This window comes from Juglans microcarpa x Juglans regia, chromosome 5S (assembly GCF_004785595.1).
Source record: "Juglans microcarpa x Juglans regia isolate MS1-56 chromosome 5S, Jm3101_v1.0, whole genome shotgun sequence".
Lineage (NCBI taxonomy): Eukaryota > Viridiplantae > Streptophyta > Magnoliopsida > Fagales > Juglandaceae > Juglans > Juglans microcarpa x Juglans regia.
In genome coordinates, this window is record NC_054603.1 from 4761387 (window position 1) to 4779593 (window position 18207).

The 18207-nt window shown below is 37.6% G+C and overlaps 2 protein-coding genes across 2 annotated transcripts; one reads left to right on the forward strand and one right to left on the reverse strand.

Annotated features, from left to right (window-relative positions):
• The first annotated feature begins 2292 nt into the window (after window positions 1-2292).
• Window positions 2293-3505, forward strand: LOC121267971. Its single transcript, XM_041172065.1, has 2 exons — window positions 2293-2683; window positions 3000-3505. Exons 1-2 carry the CDS (start codon window positions 2293-2295, stop codon window positions 3503-3505), a joined length of 897 nt encoding a protein of 298 aa, XP_041027999.1.
• A 2526-nt stretch (window positions 3506-6031) lies between these two features.
• Window positions 6032-17578, reverse strand: LOC121267690 (guanylate-binding protein 1-like). The gene is given in 17 exon segments (XM_041171690.1): window positions 6032-6670; window positions 6673-7241; window positions 7244-7502; window positions 7631-7708; window positions 7896-8508; window positions 8597-8682; window positions 10299-10421; window positions 10768-10902; window positions 10966-11055; window positions 12815-13000; window positions 13116-13217; window positions 13831-13944; window positions 14131-14274; window positions 14511-14576; window positions 16163-16324; window positions 17136-17399; window positions 17458-17578. Coding segments are annotated over 16 exon segments (3189 nt in total). The 5' UTR covers window positions 17388-17399; window positions 17458-17578; the 3' UTR covers window positions 6032-6460.
• Window positions 17579-18207: the final 629 nt, after the last annotated feature.

The following is an 18207-nucleotide window of genomic DNA, read 5'->3' on the forward strand; positions in this document are numbered from 1 at the left end:
TCGATTTTATGTTAAGTTGGGTGAAAATGAGCTTGGGCTCAATGAAGGATGGAGGGGTTGCAAGTCTGGAGTAGTGGATAAGCAGGGGCTTGTTGACACAATTGGTCAGTCTCTATGGGCCCAAAGCTAGGTGAGGATAAGAAGGGTAAACAAAAAACTGGGTCAGGCTTGGCAAAAAGCCTGTTACACATTTGGCGAGAGAAGCCCCGTATCAAGCTTATTTCGGGTTATCGGGCGTGATGCCTTCACCCCCACCTGCAGCGCCGACCATCAATTCATTGTCTTCAAGATCGGCACAGACCTCGCTGACAGAGCTAGTAGATTTTTCAAAGAGTGTGCCAACACCGAAAATGTTGTCGGAATTGGAGGATAGGAAATTTCGGCCGAATTTAGAGTCTCGAACAGTGGTGGAGGACCAGATAGTTGTCCCATCAATGTCTCTAATCCCATATGTGAGGAGTTCACATTCAGTAGACCATGTCTCATTGGTTGTTCAACCTTTATTTCTAGTGGAGGCTTTATTGTGTACGGGGAAGGTGATTGGGGTTTTTTCACAAGTGATGCTTAACTCTGAAATGGAGCAACAGGGTGTGGATGGCGAGGTTTCTTGTGTTTCAAACCTGCAACTGGTTTCATGCGAAGGGGATTGTGTTGATGGGAGTAATGATAACCAAATTCTCATACATGCTCTTCCCCTTCATGTGTTGTGTCAAATTGGGTTCTAAAAAAGGTAGAGGAAATTTAGGCCTGTGTTGGGATTTCTTGTGATGGTTTCGAAGAACAATTTAAGGTGCTTCTTATAGCCATTGAATCTGGACGTTCCTCGGTTTTCAAATCTAATTCTAAAAAAGAAAGGGAGCTAAGGACTAGACTAGAATGCTTTATCAATTATGATATCAAGGAAGGGAGTGGAGGAATGGACAGATTGAAGGGGAGGGGATCTCACCTTTTTTATGAAACCTAAGATTCTTTCTTGGAATGTTAGGGGACTTAAAGACCCTAACAAACGTTCTCGTATCAAGCCTTTGTTACGTAATTGGAAGGTTAACATAGTTTGTTTACAAGAAACAAATGTACATTTCATTGATAGATGTTTAACTTGTAGCTTGTGGGGTTGTCCCTTTATGAGTTGGGCATATTTAGCGTCTTCGAGGGCTTCGAGATGTGTCCTTTTGATGTGGGACACAAGGGTGATAGAGTTCTTGTAGGAATGTATTGGGAATATTATTGTATCATGCTCCTTTAAAAATGTAGAGGATGGATAGGAGTGGGCGTATGCGGGCATTTATGACCCAAACTCATATAGAGAAAGGTGCCTATTGTGGAAGGAATTGGTTGGTTTACACTCTCTTTGGGACATTCCGTGGTGTATGAGTGGAGATTTCAACATTACTCGGTTCTCGAGCGAACGTTCAGGTAATTCTAGCTCTTCCCCAGCTATGGAAGATTTTTTTGAACTATTTTTTTACTTGGAGCCCTTGGACCTTCCTCTTGTGGGGGGCATCTCTACTTGGTCTAATGGTTGTGGCTGGTCGAGATTGGATTGCTTTCTTATTTTCCCTTCTTAGGAGGCATATTATCTAGAGTTATGTCAAAAGAGATTGTCCCGGCTGTATTCGAACCATTTTTCTATCTTGCTGGACAGTGGTGGCATTCATGGGGGTCGAAAGTATTTTAAATTTGAAAATATGTGGTTAGAAACTGATGACTTTGTTGATAAGGTTAGAAGCTGGTGGTCATTTTATCAGTTCACAGGGACTCCTAACTTTATTCTTTCTAGTAAGCTCAAAGCTTTGAAACTTGATTTAAAGGAGTAGAACACAAAAGTTTTTGGGAATATCAATGGCCAGAAAAATTCTCTTTTGGAGGAGTTGCAGGTTTTGGAGTCTGGAGAAGAAGATGGGGTCCTTTCTGAGGAGGCATTTTTTTAGGAAAAACACTGTGGTTACCTACCTTGAGAGGGTGTTATTGATGAAGGAGATCTCTTGGCGGTAAAAATCAAGGGCCCTTTGGTTAAGAGAAGGGGATAAATGTACAAAAAAATTTCATAATATGGTCAACTCGCATTGCAGGAATAATGCCATTGAAATGCTTCATTATGATGCTTGTGAGATCTCTTCTCCTCCTGAAATTCAGGATCTTATTGATCATTATTAAGAAGACCTTTTCTTCGAATCTGCTTCTTGGAGGCCTAAGCTTGATGGGATGGTTTTTTACTCTCTTGATCCACTTAATGTGAGATGGTTAGAGAGACCCTTTGATGAAGACGAGGTTTTTTAGGTGGTTAGTGGGATGGCCAAAGATAAAGCTCTTGGACCGAATGGTTTTTCAATGGTCTTCTTTCAAGTTTGTTGGAAGATTGTGAAAGAAGATGTGATGCTGATTTTTCAGGAGTTCTTCTCTTTTAAAAAGTCTGAAATATCTTTTAATGCCACCTTCATTGCTCTAATCCCTAAGAAAGCTGGGCCTCTTAACTCCAAGGATTTTCGACTTATTAGTCTTGTGAGTGAGGTTTACAAGATAATATCAAAGGTTCTTGCTAATCAAATAAGTAAGATGATGGAACAAATCATTTCTAAGCCCCAAAATGTATTTGTTCTGAGTAGACAAATTCTTGATTCGGTGCTTATTGCTAATGAATGTCTTGACAATCAGCTGAGGGAGGGTGCCCCCAATGTCCTTTGTAAGTTGGATATGGAAAAAGTTTTTGATCATATGAATTGTGATTTCCTATTTTATATGCTTGAGAGATGTGGCTTTAGGGCAAGGTAGTGTTCATGGATTAGACACAATATTTCAACTCCTTGATTCTCAATTTTGGTGAATGGTAATCATACTGGCTTTTTCCATAGTTTGGGTTAATTGAGACAGAGGGACCTTTTATCTTCCTTCCTTTTTGTCATTGTTGTGGAGGCTGCTGTAAGAGGGATTTCTATTTGGCTTTTCAGTTGGTAATGAAACTAATGGGTCTATTACTCTTTCGCATTTTCTTTTTGTAGATGACACCATCATCTTTTGTGATGTGGAGTGTGGCCATATTCAAGCCTTAGGGGCTGTACTATTATGCTTTGAAGTTGTTTTGGGACTTAAGGTGAATCTGGGCAAGTCTGAGTTGGTTTCGATTGGGGAGGAGCTCAACATCAATAGCTTGACAAGATTGTTGGGTTGTAAGATTGCCTTACTTCCTATGAAATATTTGGATCTTCCATTTGAGGCATCTTTTACGGCTTGTGCTATTTGGGATGGGGTCGTCGAGAAAGTTGAGAGAAGGTCGGCTAGTTGGAAGCGTCTTTACTTATCTAAAGGGGGTAGACTCACTCTTTTGAAGAGTACTCTCTGTAATCTCCCTACTTATTTTCTATCGTTGTTTCCACTGCCTACAAGAGTGGCAAACCAGATTGAGAAGCTATTTCGTGCTTTTCTATGGGATGGTATGGCGAAACTACTAAGTTTTATATCGTTAGTTGGAATAAAGTTTGTACTCCCATTTCGGTTGGAGGACTAGGTGTTCATAATTTGATGGCCTTCAATAAAGCTTATTGGGAAAGTGGTTATGGAGATATCAATTGGAATGAGAGTCGCTTTGGAGGGAGATCATAGATCGAAGGTATGGTAGTGCATGGGGTGGTTGGTGTTCTAACGTCGTTTGGGGGACTTATGGTGTATGGCTTTGGAAGTTTATTAGAAAGAGTTGAGAGAGTGTTGTTGGTCATGTGAACTTTGCTATTGGTGAGGGATCGAGGATTCATTTCTAGTTTGAAATTTGGTGTGGTGAGCGAGCTCTCAACAGTATGTTTTTAGCTATTTTTATATTGGTTGTAAATAAGTTTGATGTTGTTTTAGATCTGTTTTCTTGCTTTAATGGTGTGATTCACTGGGATATTTATTTAACTCGAGCAGTTTAAGATTGAGAGATTAATGAGTTTCAACTTTTTTCAGCTTTTATATTCACTGAGGATTAATGGTAATGCCATAGATAGGATGTTATGGACTTCGAATGGGAGCAAAAAATTCACTGTTCGTTCGTATTATAAATAGTCATTCCTTTCCTTGGAAGTGCATTTGGAGGTCACATGTGCCTTCTAAGGTGGCTTTTTTCATTTGGACAGCTTCTCTTGGAAAAATCTTGACGTTAGACAATTTAAGGAAGCAACGTATTATTGTTGTGGAGTAGTGCTGCATGTGCAAAAAGAATAGAGAAACAATGGATTATCTCCTTTTGCATTGTGAGGTGGCAAGGGCTTTGTGGAATGGTGTTTTTCGCAAAATTGCTTGGATTGGGTGATGTGGGTGATGCGGTCAGGAGTGGTCGAACTACTTGCTTGTTGGAATGGGATTCATGGCTATTCTCAAGAGGGCGGGTCGTGGAAGATGATCCTCTTGTGTCTTATGAGGTGTATTTAGATGTAACAGAATGATCGGTGTTTTTTTTGTTCATTCCTTATTGTCTTGGTTTTTAGTTTTAAGAAATAACGGTCTTTCCGTTCACGATTTTTTGATGTCACTTTCTATTTTTTTTTAATGTATTTAGGTGTTTTTTTTTTATATATTTCCTGTATACATAGACTTCGTCTATACATTCATTTCAATAAAGTCTTTTATTACTTATAAAAAAAAACCTCAACAAATAGTTTTTAACCCTCAAATCTTTTTTTTAAATAAAAATATTCTTAAAAAAAATTTATGTGTTTGTTTAAGTTTCTTGATTTTCTTTGTTTGAAAATAATCATTCGTGTTTTTGTTTGAACTTTTTTGTTTTTCAACAAACGTATTTATATTTATTCATGCTTTTTAATAGCTCGTGCATGCAACCATCGGATAAAATAGAAAGCTTGTCATGCAAGAAAAACTTACCGCGCACTCCATTCTCCGAATGTTGTAGAAGTCGTTGCCAAACTTCTAGAAACTTGCTTTAGAAACTTGCTTTACAAATGTCTTCTTCTAAAGGATTCATTTGTGTTCGCAATCATTTTCATCCCATCATATCTAATCTTATCTAATCATCATAATTTTAAATTCTTACAAAAAAATAAAATAAGTAATTCAACTTTTTCAAATCTCAAAATAAAAATAATATTAAAAAAATATATTCTAATAATATTTTATTCCACTTTCAACATTTATCTCAATTCAACTCCTCTCATCACATCTCATATGCAAAAACAATCGAAACTAAGTAAAATAAATTTGTATTCGTACAAAAGAGGACTACAACGTGAAAGTATGTGCATGGCAGGTGGGCATGTGTGAGAGCATTAACATTGGCTTCATTAAAATCATCTCTAAAATTTGATGAAAATTACATATTTTTCATAAATTCAAAACTTCTCTAGACATAACCCCACATTATTAGATTAGTCAAAATAATAATATAATATTATTTTTTTAATAATAATATTTTTAATTTATTTCTTTTCATATTTTGTAATTACACTAATCATATATTAATTAATAATTTACTTTAATATTTAAATTATTGTTTTCCCTTAACCTAATTAATTCTGATTAATACTTATATTGTGGTGGCATTAATTTGAAACTTGGAGGAAGTGATTTTGTACGTAATAAAATAATGAGAATAGACCATGAACAATGTGTCTTCAAATATGGAAATGAAAGTAAATATATTATAACTCAAAATTAGAGTTTTGATTGTTTACCGAATCTAATCCAGCGTTTTTAACCACAAACCATTCAAATTTTAAAGATTCTTCCATTTTGAAGAGACTGATGCCAGTACTTTGACAATGTGTGAGCGAGAGAGCACTTTCTAAGCCTGTTTAGTTATACAAATTATTTTATCTCATCTAATCATTACAATTTTTTCAAACTCTCACACAAACTGTAATAATAATTTAATTTTTTCAAATTTCAAAACAAAAATTATATTCTAACAATATTTTATTTAATTTTTAATTCTCATCTCATCTCATCTCATCTGTACAATCAAATGAGGTCTAACTGAACGGAATCACGAACCAAGCTTCGAAAGGATCGAAACCAACGCTGAAATTACGAGAATAGTAACAGATAAAGCAGAAAACCAATAAAAATAAATATAACCCACACTTGGTAATGTTCATAGTTCATGCTAACTCCCAATGGCCCAACACCACTACGCTTACTAATCATGCAACACTTAACACAAATTTTCAGCTATTCGGCACGCCAAGCACACAGAACACATACTGTTCAATGGCACGGCCACCTAAAGAGCATCCCCACACCCCCGTGGGCGGCGGGTGCGGAACTAAATACCTAGCCTATTATGCACATGTCATCACCGGATGATGTTAAAAAAAATAAAAAATAAAAACACCACCCTTCCTCGTTTCCTAAAAAAAAACAAGCTGATAAGATTTATGAGGAAACCAACCCCTTGACTATACTAATCTATCAAGTCGATCGACTTCTGTATATTACAAAGCACTATCCCCTAACAACTCCTTCAAACATTTTTTCATGACTTCTGGAGAATACATTTCTCGTACAGAGCAAGGATGTCTTTCTTGTTGGGATTCCTCAACTGCAGCAGTTCAGCTCCAAAGTTATGCTTTGTTAGTTCCTGCTTTAGTTTCTGTATAGTAAACTTGGTATAATCCTCTTGCTTGGTTTGCTGGCTTTCGTTATCCTCCGTGCCCCCGAACACTGAACCACCATCTTCAGATCGCACTTGCATCAGGGGCTAGTTGTGCCTCTAGACTTCTTATTTCCTCTCAAGATTTTGTCACTTGTATCCATGTCTTGAACAGACTCCACACCCATTTCAAAATCATCTACCCTTGGGCGTTTCCCGTGGTACGCAGTTTTAAGCTTACTGTCCAATGCTGTTTCATTTAGTCGAACTTTGGTGAACTCTTGTTGGAGCATATCAATTTTTGCTTGTGCAGCTTGCAGCTGAAGAGAGAGGGCCTCTGCCCTGTTGTTCGCCTCTGCATGTGCTGCTCTTTCAGAGTCCAGAAGTCTCTCAAGGGCTTGTACTGTATTGGCCCTTTGCTCATTGTTGGATGTAAGTAGTGATTCTATCTCTTTCTCCCTTTCTTCAACTCTTGCCTCTAATAATGCAACTTTCGAAAGGGCATCCATCTCTGATATACGTATTTTCTGTACTTCATCTGCCAAGTCATTCTTCAGTCTCTCCAAATTTTCAATTTGCCTCTCAGACCTCTCAATTTGGGCCAATCTTTCCATTGCCAGCCTCTGCATCTCACTCTTATCCTTTTGAGAGGTGCCTGCTTCAGCCGAGCTTTATCAGCTACCTCAGTTGCTCTCTTAGCTTCCCTTTCAGCAATTCTGCACCTTTCCTGTACTTCATCAAACCGTTTGAACTCAGATACGTACTTCTGCTCCAAATGGATCTTCTCCTGTTCCAGTATCCTTGCTTCTCTCTCAAAGGATTTGGCCTTATCATTTACACTATCTAACTTCTCGTTCAACTCCTTGATTTCAAGCCTCAGCCCTGATAATTCTGCATCATAACTCTCCACTTTTGACTCTGCAACCTGCAAAGGAATAGTCAGTCAAGTACCATAAACAGGAACTCCATGAAATGAATGCTTGTGCGCAAACGGGAGACAGAAAGGCATCATACAAAGTCCCTTTGCTTAATGTAAAGATCCAAGAAGTTCACCTTCAACTCTAACTTTAGAGTTGTCAAACACTGCTCAGCATATTCAAGCTTTGCTGCCTTGTCCTTTATTTCTTCATCCTGCATATATATTGATAAAGAGAACGTGTCATCTTTTTCCTTTTAATCTGAAGCACCCTATTCATGAATTGAAGTAAAACCTATCAGGTGCATGTGTTGTGTGTGTGTGTGTGCTGGGGGGGGGGGGGGGGGGGGGGGGGGGGGGGGGGGGGGGGGGGGGGGGGGGGGGGGTGGTGGTGGAACTCACCTTTTCAGCCAAGCTGCTAGAGAATTCATCCCTTAGAGAATCTTCCCTCTGTTGTATTTGTTTATTTGAACGTTCTTGCACAACTGCTGCCTTCTCTAGAGCAGCTTTTGCTTCCCTCACAGCAATATCATACTTCCTTTTCCACTCCTCTGCCTCCTCTCGAGCAGAATGAGCTTGTTCCCGAGCAGCTGCAAGCCTTGCTTCAGCTGCACTACTTCGGGACTTGAGAACTGCAATTTCTGAGCTGGCTTGATCTTCTCCAGCTTTCTGGTTTGAAATGATCTGTTCATTTTTTCTTCTCCAGTCTAAGGATTCCTGTTTGGCAGAATCCAAAGCTTTGAGCAAAGTCGAACACCTTTCCTCCAGTGAACTGCAGTTACCCTGCAAATTAGTAATGCGACTCATATATTCATCAGCAAGCTTCTTCTTGTCCTGGATAGCATCTTCATAACGCCTCAGATATTCAGACTTGTACTTCTCACTAGCTTCCAGCTGCTTGTTAAGTAACCCCATCCTATCTTCAATGGATCGACATTTAAGTATGAGGGAACTCTTCTCTGATCTGACTTGATCAATTAACTTCTTGGCGAGGTCGAGAACTTGACCTTCCAAACTGGGGAGTTCTACCACATTAGACACAAAACCCAGCACAAAAACATAGACACCCAACAGAGAAAACAAAACAAAAGAACACAACAAACCTCTGTTGCAAAAACACAGCTAGTTTCTGCCATTTTCCAGGACCATTAGATGATGCTTCATACTCAGATAGAAGAGCATCAAGAACCTGCACAACATGCTTATGGCTAAATTCAATGGGGAAGATGTTTTCAGTGAGAACTTTGATGCCAAAGACCATCTACTTTGATAACAAAGACGGCCTGTGTCGTACATCATGCAGAAACTGAAAGAAAAGTGTCATTCGCCCTAAAAGAGAGGGTGAAAATTAGCTGGTAGCCCAAATCAAGTGAAAATAAGGTGATGTCATATGGTCATTAACTTCAAATACCTATATATAAAAGTAGAGCTCTAAATTCTAACCTGTAACAGATGATCGAACCTTTTATGAAAAGACAACTAGAGAAAGTAACCTTACCCCAAAATTGGAAGATGTGTATGTTTGGCTTGAATAAAAGACTAATAATTTCAAATATATGCTGGACATATAGATCGGGTAATACTAGCCCCAAGACAAACCAAGGCTGCTCATGACCATTCGAATTCAGCTGGTTTCAGTTCATCCAGCATAACCTACCCACTAGAACCATCCTTCCATCACATGATAAAAGTTTGAAGATTCTTTCTGAGGTGAACCATGCTGTAGAAAGCAAGGCTCCTCTTGGATATTCTCATGAACAAGAGAGGTCTCATTAAAACGTCTGATAGCTGCTCAAGTTTTTTCATTTGTCATCTTCTAAAAGAAGGCACGGTTTCAAACTCATCTAAGATATAATATATGTATATTTTTTACTCTGCTAAGATCAATTGATCAGCTTACCTACATACCGTTTCTCTAACCTTCAATGCTGTCACATGCCTAGTTGACACAAGAAGTCAACTTTATTTTGAGGCACGACTCTTTAGATGTAAATGTCAAATATTGCCAATTAATAGTAATAAGTTGATGACTCAGGAAACAGCATTCTGAGAAACACAGAGATTGCCACTAATCAAACTAATTCTGCCAGAGTTAAGCCAAGCCATAAGGGAAATTCTAATCAGGAAGGACTGAACCAGACTGAGCTTAGGATGGGCAAATGTAAATCAAGCATAAGGAAAAAAAAAATCTGGCACAGCATCGACATGTCAAGATTGAATTAGCTTAAATATCAAGTCCTAATCCTCTCTAGTTATTCCCACTTTAAGCCAATTCACCGAAGACATCTAAATCCCAATGAGGTTTTAAATACTCAATATGCTTGAAACACCAACCAAACCAGATGTGAAACCAAGAATTTTTGCTTGGGGGCTTCAGAAACCGAGCACTCATGCACAAACATGAAATACATTCACACACATAATCATGCATATCAAATTGAGAGAATATTTTTTTTTTTTTATAAGTAATAAACAAAATTAGAAATATGAAAAAAGAGAGTATATCAGGAAGATAAGCCTTAATTTTCTAATGGCTAAGTGAGTAAAAAACTTGTAAATATATTGTCTACACAAGTTATCAACTATGATATAGATGTCAACAAAAACTATCGCTAAAGACAATTTATCATCTGTCTAACTAGCACACACAAGTATTACTTGGACACATACAACAAGAAATCCAAAAGAAAGAAATTAAAGCACATAAATGTCTACCATCATTGTGTTGGCTTAGTAGAAGCACCTCCAATTTGTGTTTTTTTAACAAAAAGCAGTGAAAAAATTCTAGCAAGAAACCACCAGTACCTTCACAACATTATCTATATTTGCATCAGCAGCATGGCAAGCTGCTCTCAGCCTCTTTTCCATGGTTTGGATAGCATTTGAACATCGCAAGTCAGCCTCCATATATGCATTCCTCTTATAATCCTGCATCAATGGACAAACTTTCGTCATTTAACCCAGATGCAAACATGGCATTGCCATGTAGATGCAAGTGCACATTAAAAGCATCCATATGTGTATAAATGACAAACAGGAAAAAAATGCACAGCTTCATTGTTCAGAAGTCTATGTATAGTAAAAAGCGACAAATTCGGTTACACAATAATGATAAAACTAGCGTGTGTGCAAGCAAATCTGTATGCATGTGTTTGTACAGTTAGACGTGCTTCAAATTCCACGAACTTGTGCTAAACTAACCTACCAAAGTCCAGAGCATTTTTCAAATCAAGTTTTGAGTATTTTATTGTCGTACTTTCAAAAAACCTGTTACCTCGAATTCTTTTCTGAAGAACTTCTGGAGAAGCTCCTCATATTTCTTTCTTGTGGAACCAGCTCCTACAGCACCGGCATTAAACGTAGCCAGGGATTTTTTAACTGCTACTTCATGTGACTCGCTTAATGCAGCCTACAACACTGGAATTAGAAGATAATAGAAACAACCCAGAATTAGGACATAAATAACACTTACTTCCTCGGGCAGCTTTGAACGGTCAAAAGATGACTTATAAACTTCAGTAGCAGAATCGAAGGCTCTTCTACACTCTGCTTCTTCAACACTCTGCAAAACAGTAATATGGGAACGAAGATATATTTCACTGTTATCTGATACATTGGATAGGTTGGACTCGTTTGGATACTAAGAATATCTCAGAATATCTATAGATAGTAGTGAAATGGTTTGAGTTAAGATATTATAAAGTTAAAATATTATTTGAATATAATTTTTTAATATTATTTTTGTTTGGAAGTTTGGGAAAGTTGTATAGGGTTTTGTGTTTTATTTGGGACTTTGAAAAAGTTGTAATGATTAAATAATGATTAGATGAAAAAGTTAAAAATTTGAAATTGAAAAGTGTTTCGTATTTAAGTGATATTTGGAAAGAAAATATTGGAGAATATCTAAGAATACCTGAGAATAGTTGTGTTCCCAAACGGGCCCTTAAGTGTATGTACTCCTTGTGTACTTGAGTAGCATCCTTTATTTCTTCAACAATATTTATCTTACTAATTAAATTATGATATGTTGGATACTTTTTTTTCAAGGTTGATATTCCTTCTAAACACTCGAGACACTCTAGTGGTAAATTTCTTCTTCCTTTAGTTAACGTTGTACCTTACAATTTGCTTATAGAAGGGGAGGAAAAAAGACAATACTTGAATTTTATATGGTTTATAGCAGAGTGAGAACATTTAGGCTGTGTTTGGATGCAAGGCTAAACTAAACTCAGTCAATTTTAACCTGAGTCTAACATCCAAACACCCCAACTCTCAAATAACTAAATTCATCTCAATTCAAAACCTCCTTACACGTGGGACTCACAACCTTGTTCAACTTAACACACCTTTATACGTGGAACCCACAACCTTTTTCAATTTCCCATAAAAAGTACTAAATTCATATTAACATCCAAACACACTTTAAACTCAGTTTAGATGGGCCCCACATAACTCTCTCCACTACTCAACTCACTACTATTCATAAAAAACTGAGAACAGCTCAACATCCAAATGCAGCCTTAAATTAGTAAAGTGCAACCTTTTAAACCACATGGTGGTAATTTGAACTCGAACTAAACCACACTGGGTAAATTATAATTACCTCCTTTGATAGTTTTTGTTCTTCATTTACACTAATGGCCAAAGTGTCAGGGAGTTTATTTTCCCTTTCAATCACTCATTTACAAGAATAAGTGCAAGGGTATTTTTGTTGTTTCATTAATACTTTTATTATTTCTTAATGACTTCATTTATTGTCATTAAGACTTTTTGAAGGATTGTATTATGGATATTGGGATCATGAACCATACCAGATGGTGTATTATGGGAATGATGTATCAAATAAATGGGTCGGACGGGTCAGCCCAAAGGTTACATGGGTTGACTTAGAATGACCAGATTATTAACCTGGTCAAATGGGCTCACGTTGAATTGACCCAAATCCTAAAGTTGACTCTAGTCCTATCATTCCATATCATGCTCGTTTTGGGTTTGTGGTTTCGTTAAAGATTGCCTGCCTTATCTCTAGTAAGGATAAGTTGTTGGAGCTGGATGTAATTTCGAAAACATGCATATCTTTGATCGTCTGAATTCACAATAGTATGGGTTAAAGAAATATAATATGGACCCACTTACCTCACTAATATCATAATTGTGTGACTGATTAATAGTATCCTTATGGGGAGAACATAATTTTACCCACTGCAATGAATATAGATTCCTTACATGCATGCGAATAAACAATTTGGAAATATGCATAACACCTTCCTCTGGGCTACACTATTGTAAATTTACAATAAAATTTAAGAAGCAAGACTAACCTGCCATGAGGAGGATATTGTAGGAACTGCACCATTATTGAGAGCCTCTAAATAAGATTCCGTAATACCAACTAGTATCGGACCTGTCATTACAGTTGCCCCAACTTGCTTTGGCCTTGTTCTCTCAAAAACAAACTTTGTCAATGCATCTAGTCCAGATCTAAATTCAGGCCTTAGTTTGTCCAACTACAGGCAAACCAACTGACTTAAGTAAACAAATAATACAATAGAAAGAGGAGATGAAAAAGTTAAACACAAAAAATAAGAATAATAAAATATATGAGAACCACAGACTACTAACCAATATTTGATCAAGTCTCTGGAGATCATTTTCATTGTTCAAAGGTCGCACAAGAGTGAAGCATTCTCTATCCGGAAAAAGAGCTCGGATAGAGTCCCGAATCTATTGATGCACATAGTTATGAAGTTAGCACCACCAAGAAACAGAAAGAAAGAAGAAGAAAGAGATTCTATATCCTCTGTTCACACCAACAACATTTTAGAAGAGCCTATGATACATATATTGAAACCACAAATAGGAACCAATTCCATAAGATACATAGAACAAGCTAAGCAAGAGATGGTTAATCCCAAAAAGGAAAATTCTTGAAAAGTAGGAACAGCAAAAAGATTGTGATGCCTTGAAAAATGAAAGCAAAACAGGTAAATCGGTACAAATAGAGTACATTATTTCTATAGATGAACAAATCCTTTAGATGCATCAACTTTGTGTCCACTGCATGTTGCACAATTCAAAAATTGAAAGATTTGACCTACATTTGGCTTAAAAGATTGATAAATATGATGTATCTTTGGAGACAAATTGAGTGTTGGTTTTCACCACATGTCCAACATTATCCTAGCCTTTTTCAAGTGTCCGGGCTACCTAGAGAAGAGAGTGTGTCCCTCAAGGTATGCTTAAGTGCCAATAATTAGTATATAACAATAATAAAAATTGCAGTCATATGATGACTCAGCAATATTGTGAGAATAACTAAAGAAGCGCCAGATACTACCTCATTTTTTGCAGCTATATCTTTTCCACTTCCTTGAACTGGCCTCAAAGCAAGCTCCAGGTAGTCACGAGGTGTTATTCTTCTATTGTCCTCTACTAGATCCAAATAGAAATCCTGCACGGAAAAACTTAACGTTACCAAGAATAACCATCAAATTTCCTATTAAAAAAGAAAAATATAAGCCTTCAACAATTACCACCAAAGAAATAGCAACTTCATGACCTCAAAAACCATTTTATGTATACACGCATTCATGTATATATACGCAATAGAAAAATAATATAAAACATGACAGATTACCCTTAGAAGCCAAACAAAGATTGGGGAGAATTGCCCAAGTTCAGAGGCTGTAGTCCTTCCTCCAGCCGCTCTAACACGAATATGTTTTGTCATTTGAGTGACAAGAGAGAGACGATCAATTGCAGCCTCATCTATACCACCCATCTAAATAAGAGGAATAACATCAATAGACAGATGTAGCAATAAATCCAGCCAAAAAAATGATACCAAAAAGCAGAAAAATAAATAAATAAAAGTACTCTATGAACGGTAACTTGAGGTCAGAAACTGTATTAAATCAAATTAATCAATCAATTAAAAGTAGAATTAGAAATTTTCAATTATATTATGTAAGCAATATTTTCCAGAAGGATCAAGATCTCAGCATAAGATGCCCCAACCTGATTGTAGATAAACATGCTAGACAAGAGGACAGCCAACGAGAATACCTGGGTGCTGTAAGTTCCCTGTGAGAAATGTAAGATGTTAATATTAAGAAATATACAAGATTAGAAACTTAATTTAACACGGTTAAAATGTAAAACCCCTACCTTCCATAGCTATAATTGGTAAAGTTCGGTTTTCCATTTTTGACATGCATCAAATTTAAAAATTCCCATTTTGGAGAATTGTATGCTTTTTGTGAACAATGAGGCTCTTATGCCTAGAGAGATGCCAGACATTAAAACTAGGGCAAAATAGAATATAGATTCAAGGCTTCGAAAACTTTTTTTTACAGGTAATAGAAAATTTTATTAACAAGATTGAAAATAGGTGCAGCCCAAGTACATAGGACAATACAAGAGAATCGAAAATTAACCAGCCTCTCAACAAGGCAATGGAACAAGTGTGGTTCCTGAAATATCTAATAGGAATAGTGCAACATCTCAATCATACATTGGGAATATGAATAACCCACATAGAGTAAATAGGTTATAAGTTAGCAATGGGTGATAAACCCCACATTGGCTACTTACTAGATGAAACTGGACTTTATAAGTGACAAATGATATTGAGGTAAGTGGTTTTTGTTAATCTAGGAATCTGCAAAAAAACACCTGGTTTTATAAAAATGCTTGAATGATGCCAAAGTCATTTTGATGTACGAAATTGTGACATGAACCATTTTATGAAGCTGATGTTTTAATATTCCAAGCAACGCATTCATATGTATGAGACGCATTGTTCATATGTACAATTATGGTTATTTCGTGATGCATGATAAATGAAATGCGAATGAATAACAAAGAGTCTTAAGGAATGAATGAATGTGTGCCCAAACTTAAGGATGTTTACATGAAGCCATGCAATATTTAAGAAAATGATGCACCGAGTGTACTTGAGTGAAGGACATTCAATGAAGCCCTAGGTACTCAAAGGAGTCAAGGTCACACTAAAAGATGCTCGCGTCAAGGCTTGATTAAGACCTGAATGGAACGACTTCATCTGCTAATGGTAAAGGACATTTACGTAAATCTTAGCTACCAAGAGAATTAATCTTCGGCCAGCACAAACCTGTCAGTGGTGCTAGAACACATGGAAACTCTAAACCTATGGAATGAAGAAAAGAATGTAAATAAGCTATACTCATGTATGTGTTCTCTTATAAGTGATTAAAGCTTTTATAGAGGGAAAAAAAAAACAGCCAATTACAGAGGTAGTATACAAAAGAAACACCTAAAATTAAAACATAGAAGGAACTATTACTAGTAGTATTTAAGTGATAAACTTCAGCTGTTATTGATATGTTATCACGCTAAGTTATGAATTTGATGTTACCTTAACCTTTTGAGTTTGGGGTGTTACGTAAAAGGAGCTTTAGAAGCAATGAAGTAAGAAATAGTGATGCAGTTCAATATCACTGCATCACTACTCGACAAAATAGATATGCAGTGATATAGAACCGCAGAGTCATTCAAATTAACAAAAAATATCTCACAATAAGTTAAAAGAAACAACATCAAGCAAAATAATCATTATTTGCTTCTTTCAATAAAATTGAAACAAGAAATAAAATTATCATCAACCAGTGAGTGAAGTAATGAAGGCTGACCGTTTGATCATAAGCGTCTATTCCTTCACTATCTAATAGTAAGAGATTATACTCAGTTCCATCTAGAGCCATTCTCTTCAAGGGTGCACTCCACAACCAAAGCCCCTTTGTGCAGGGTCGATGAGTTGATGCTACTTGAAATCCACTACTCCTACCAAGAAGCTACAATGCAGAAAGTTGAAGTATAAGACTTGGTTAAATTGTGACTCATAACATTTGATCAATGAAAATAGAAGTACACAAACAAAAATAGTTGTAACCAGCAAAAACTATGCGATCTGGATTGCAGCACTTACAATTTCAAATTATGGTTTGAGTTCCATATAGTTGCCCAATCAGCACAATACGAGCAACAAGGATTAAAAGAAAATGAAAACAAAAAGGGCATGGAAACAAAAAGAACATGACAGCACAAAATAATTAATTGAAAGGAGAAATCCTTGTTCATAATGAATCCAAAGACCTCCAGTTGTAACATTGACTACTTATAAACATCAAGGTCTCAAAGGTCTTCTCCCTCTGGGAAATGAAACATTCAATTCACCAGGTAATGTAAGCTTTTGGCAGCAGGGTTGCTGCATAATATAAATTATAACAGCATTCGACTCTACAAGTTCACTAGAAGTTACAGAGCAGTATAGTAATCTTCTCCTCCTAAAACTTTTACATTCCCGATGCAGCGTTACTCTCAAATTTTCCATTGAAAGTACTTGCTGGAAATGATAACTAACGAGAGCATTATCAAATTAGCATGCTGTAATCCCTTGCTTTGAAATGCAAGTCTCGACATCCCTAGAGAGGCAATGCTCTTTCAAATGCTTATGAAAATTGCTTCTCAAGCAATCACACCAAGCACAAGTACTAAATCCATCCAAGAAACCTCCTCAATTGACAAATGAAAAGAAAGCACATATCAAGCAAGACTAAAATCCAAAAGCCCTAAATTCCACAACAGCTAAAAAAGAAAAGACACCTGGTTCAGAATAAAGCTCTTGCCCTGGCGAGCGCGGCCGCAGACGGAAACAACGCCGACGGGTCCCTTGACGAGCTGGAGCGCGGCTACGGCCTCGGGATCCATCCGAAATTTCCCCTTCTCGTCGCAGTAAACGAGTCGGATCGGCCTCGCCGGGCCGTTCACCGGCGGCGCCGTAGAGAGAGATGGAGAGAAGGGTTGGGGCGAGTCGGAGGAGGAGGAATTGTCTCTTCCTCTGAAAAGCCTCATCATCGTTGGCTTACCGAGTTCTTCTCGGCTCTGTTCCTGCTCTTTCCGCTTTCGATATCCTTTATGTTTTAACCTTCGCTTTCCTTTCCGGTTCCGAGAGAGAGAAAGACGACGGGTTTAAAATTGGGGAGGGAACTCACTACAACTGAGGTGAGAATCCATGCCATTTGGCCTTTACCGTGTTTAAAAAAAAAAAAAATCTTGTTTCTCGAGCACGTATGCAGTTTATATATAGGAGTCAGCGGCGAGACACCACCCCTGGCACCCAGCATCCACTGTCCCGACCCTGCCCGAGCAGCGTGGTAACCCCACCCGTCCCATGTGAGTGCGGGGCCCCGCAGCAGGAAAAATACCCAACAGAGGGAGGGGGGGGGGAGGCGATCTGGCCCAGCCCACCCCCCTCTACTCCCAACATTCGGGATAGGCTTAAAACCAGCCCAATTATATATATATATACACACGCATATTATATTTATTTATATATATATATATATAAATAACAATTCATTACAAAACCACGTTACTTTGGTAACGATTATTTTTAAAAGGCAACGGAGTCATTTTGGCCCTTTGGGAGTTGAGTTAAACCTAGCATCCCTTTTCTCGATATTTCTTTGTCAATTCATCTTTTTTCTTTCTTTATCTCTCTTTTACCTAAACTTTCTCTTCGTCTCTGGTCTTCTCAGAGCCTCGCTTCCTCGCCTCAAATTTCTCTTTTGCTACCTTCCCTTGTCATCGAAATGAGAGGCCCCGCCCCCGGTGAAGGGGGGAGGGGGGGATCCCAGGGAGAAACCCCACCCTTCGTTGGGGGTGGGGTGTGGGA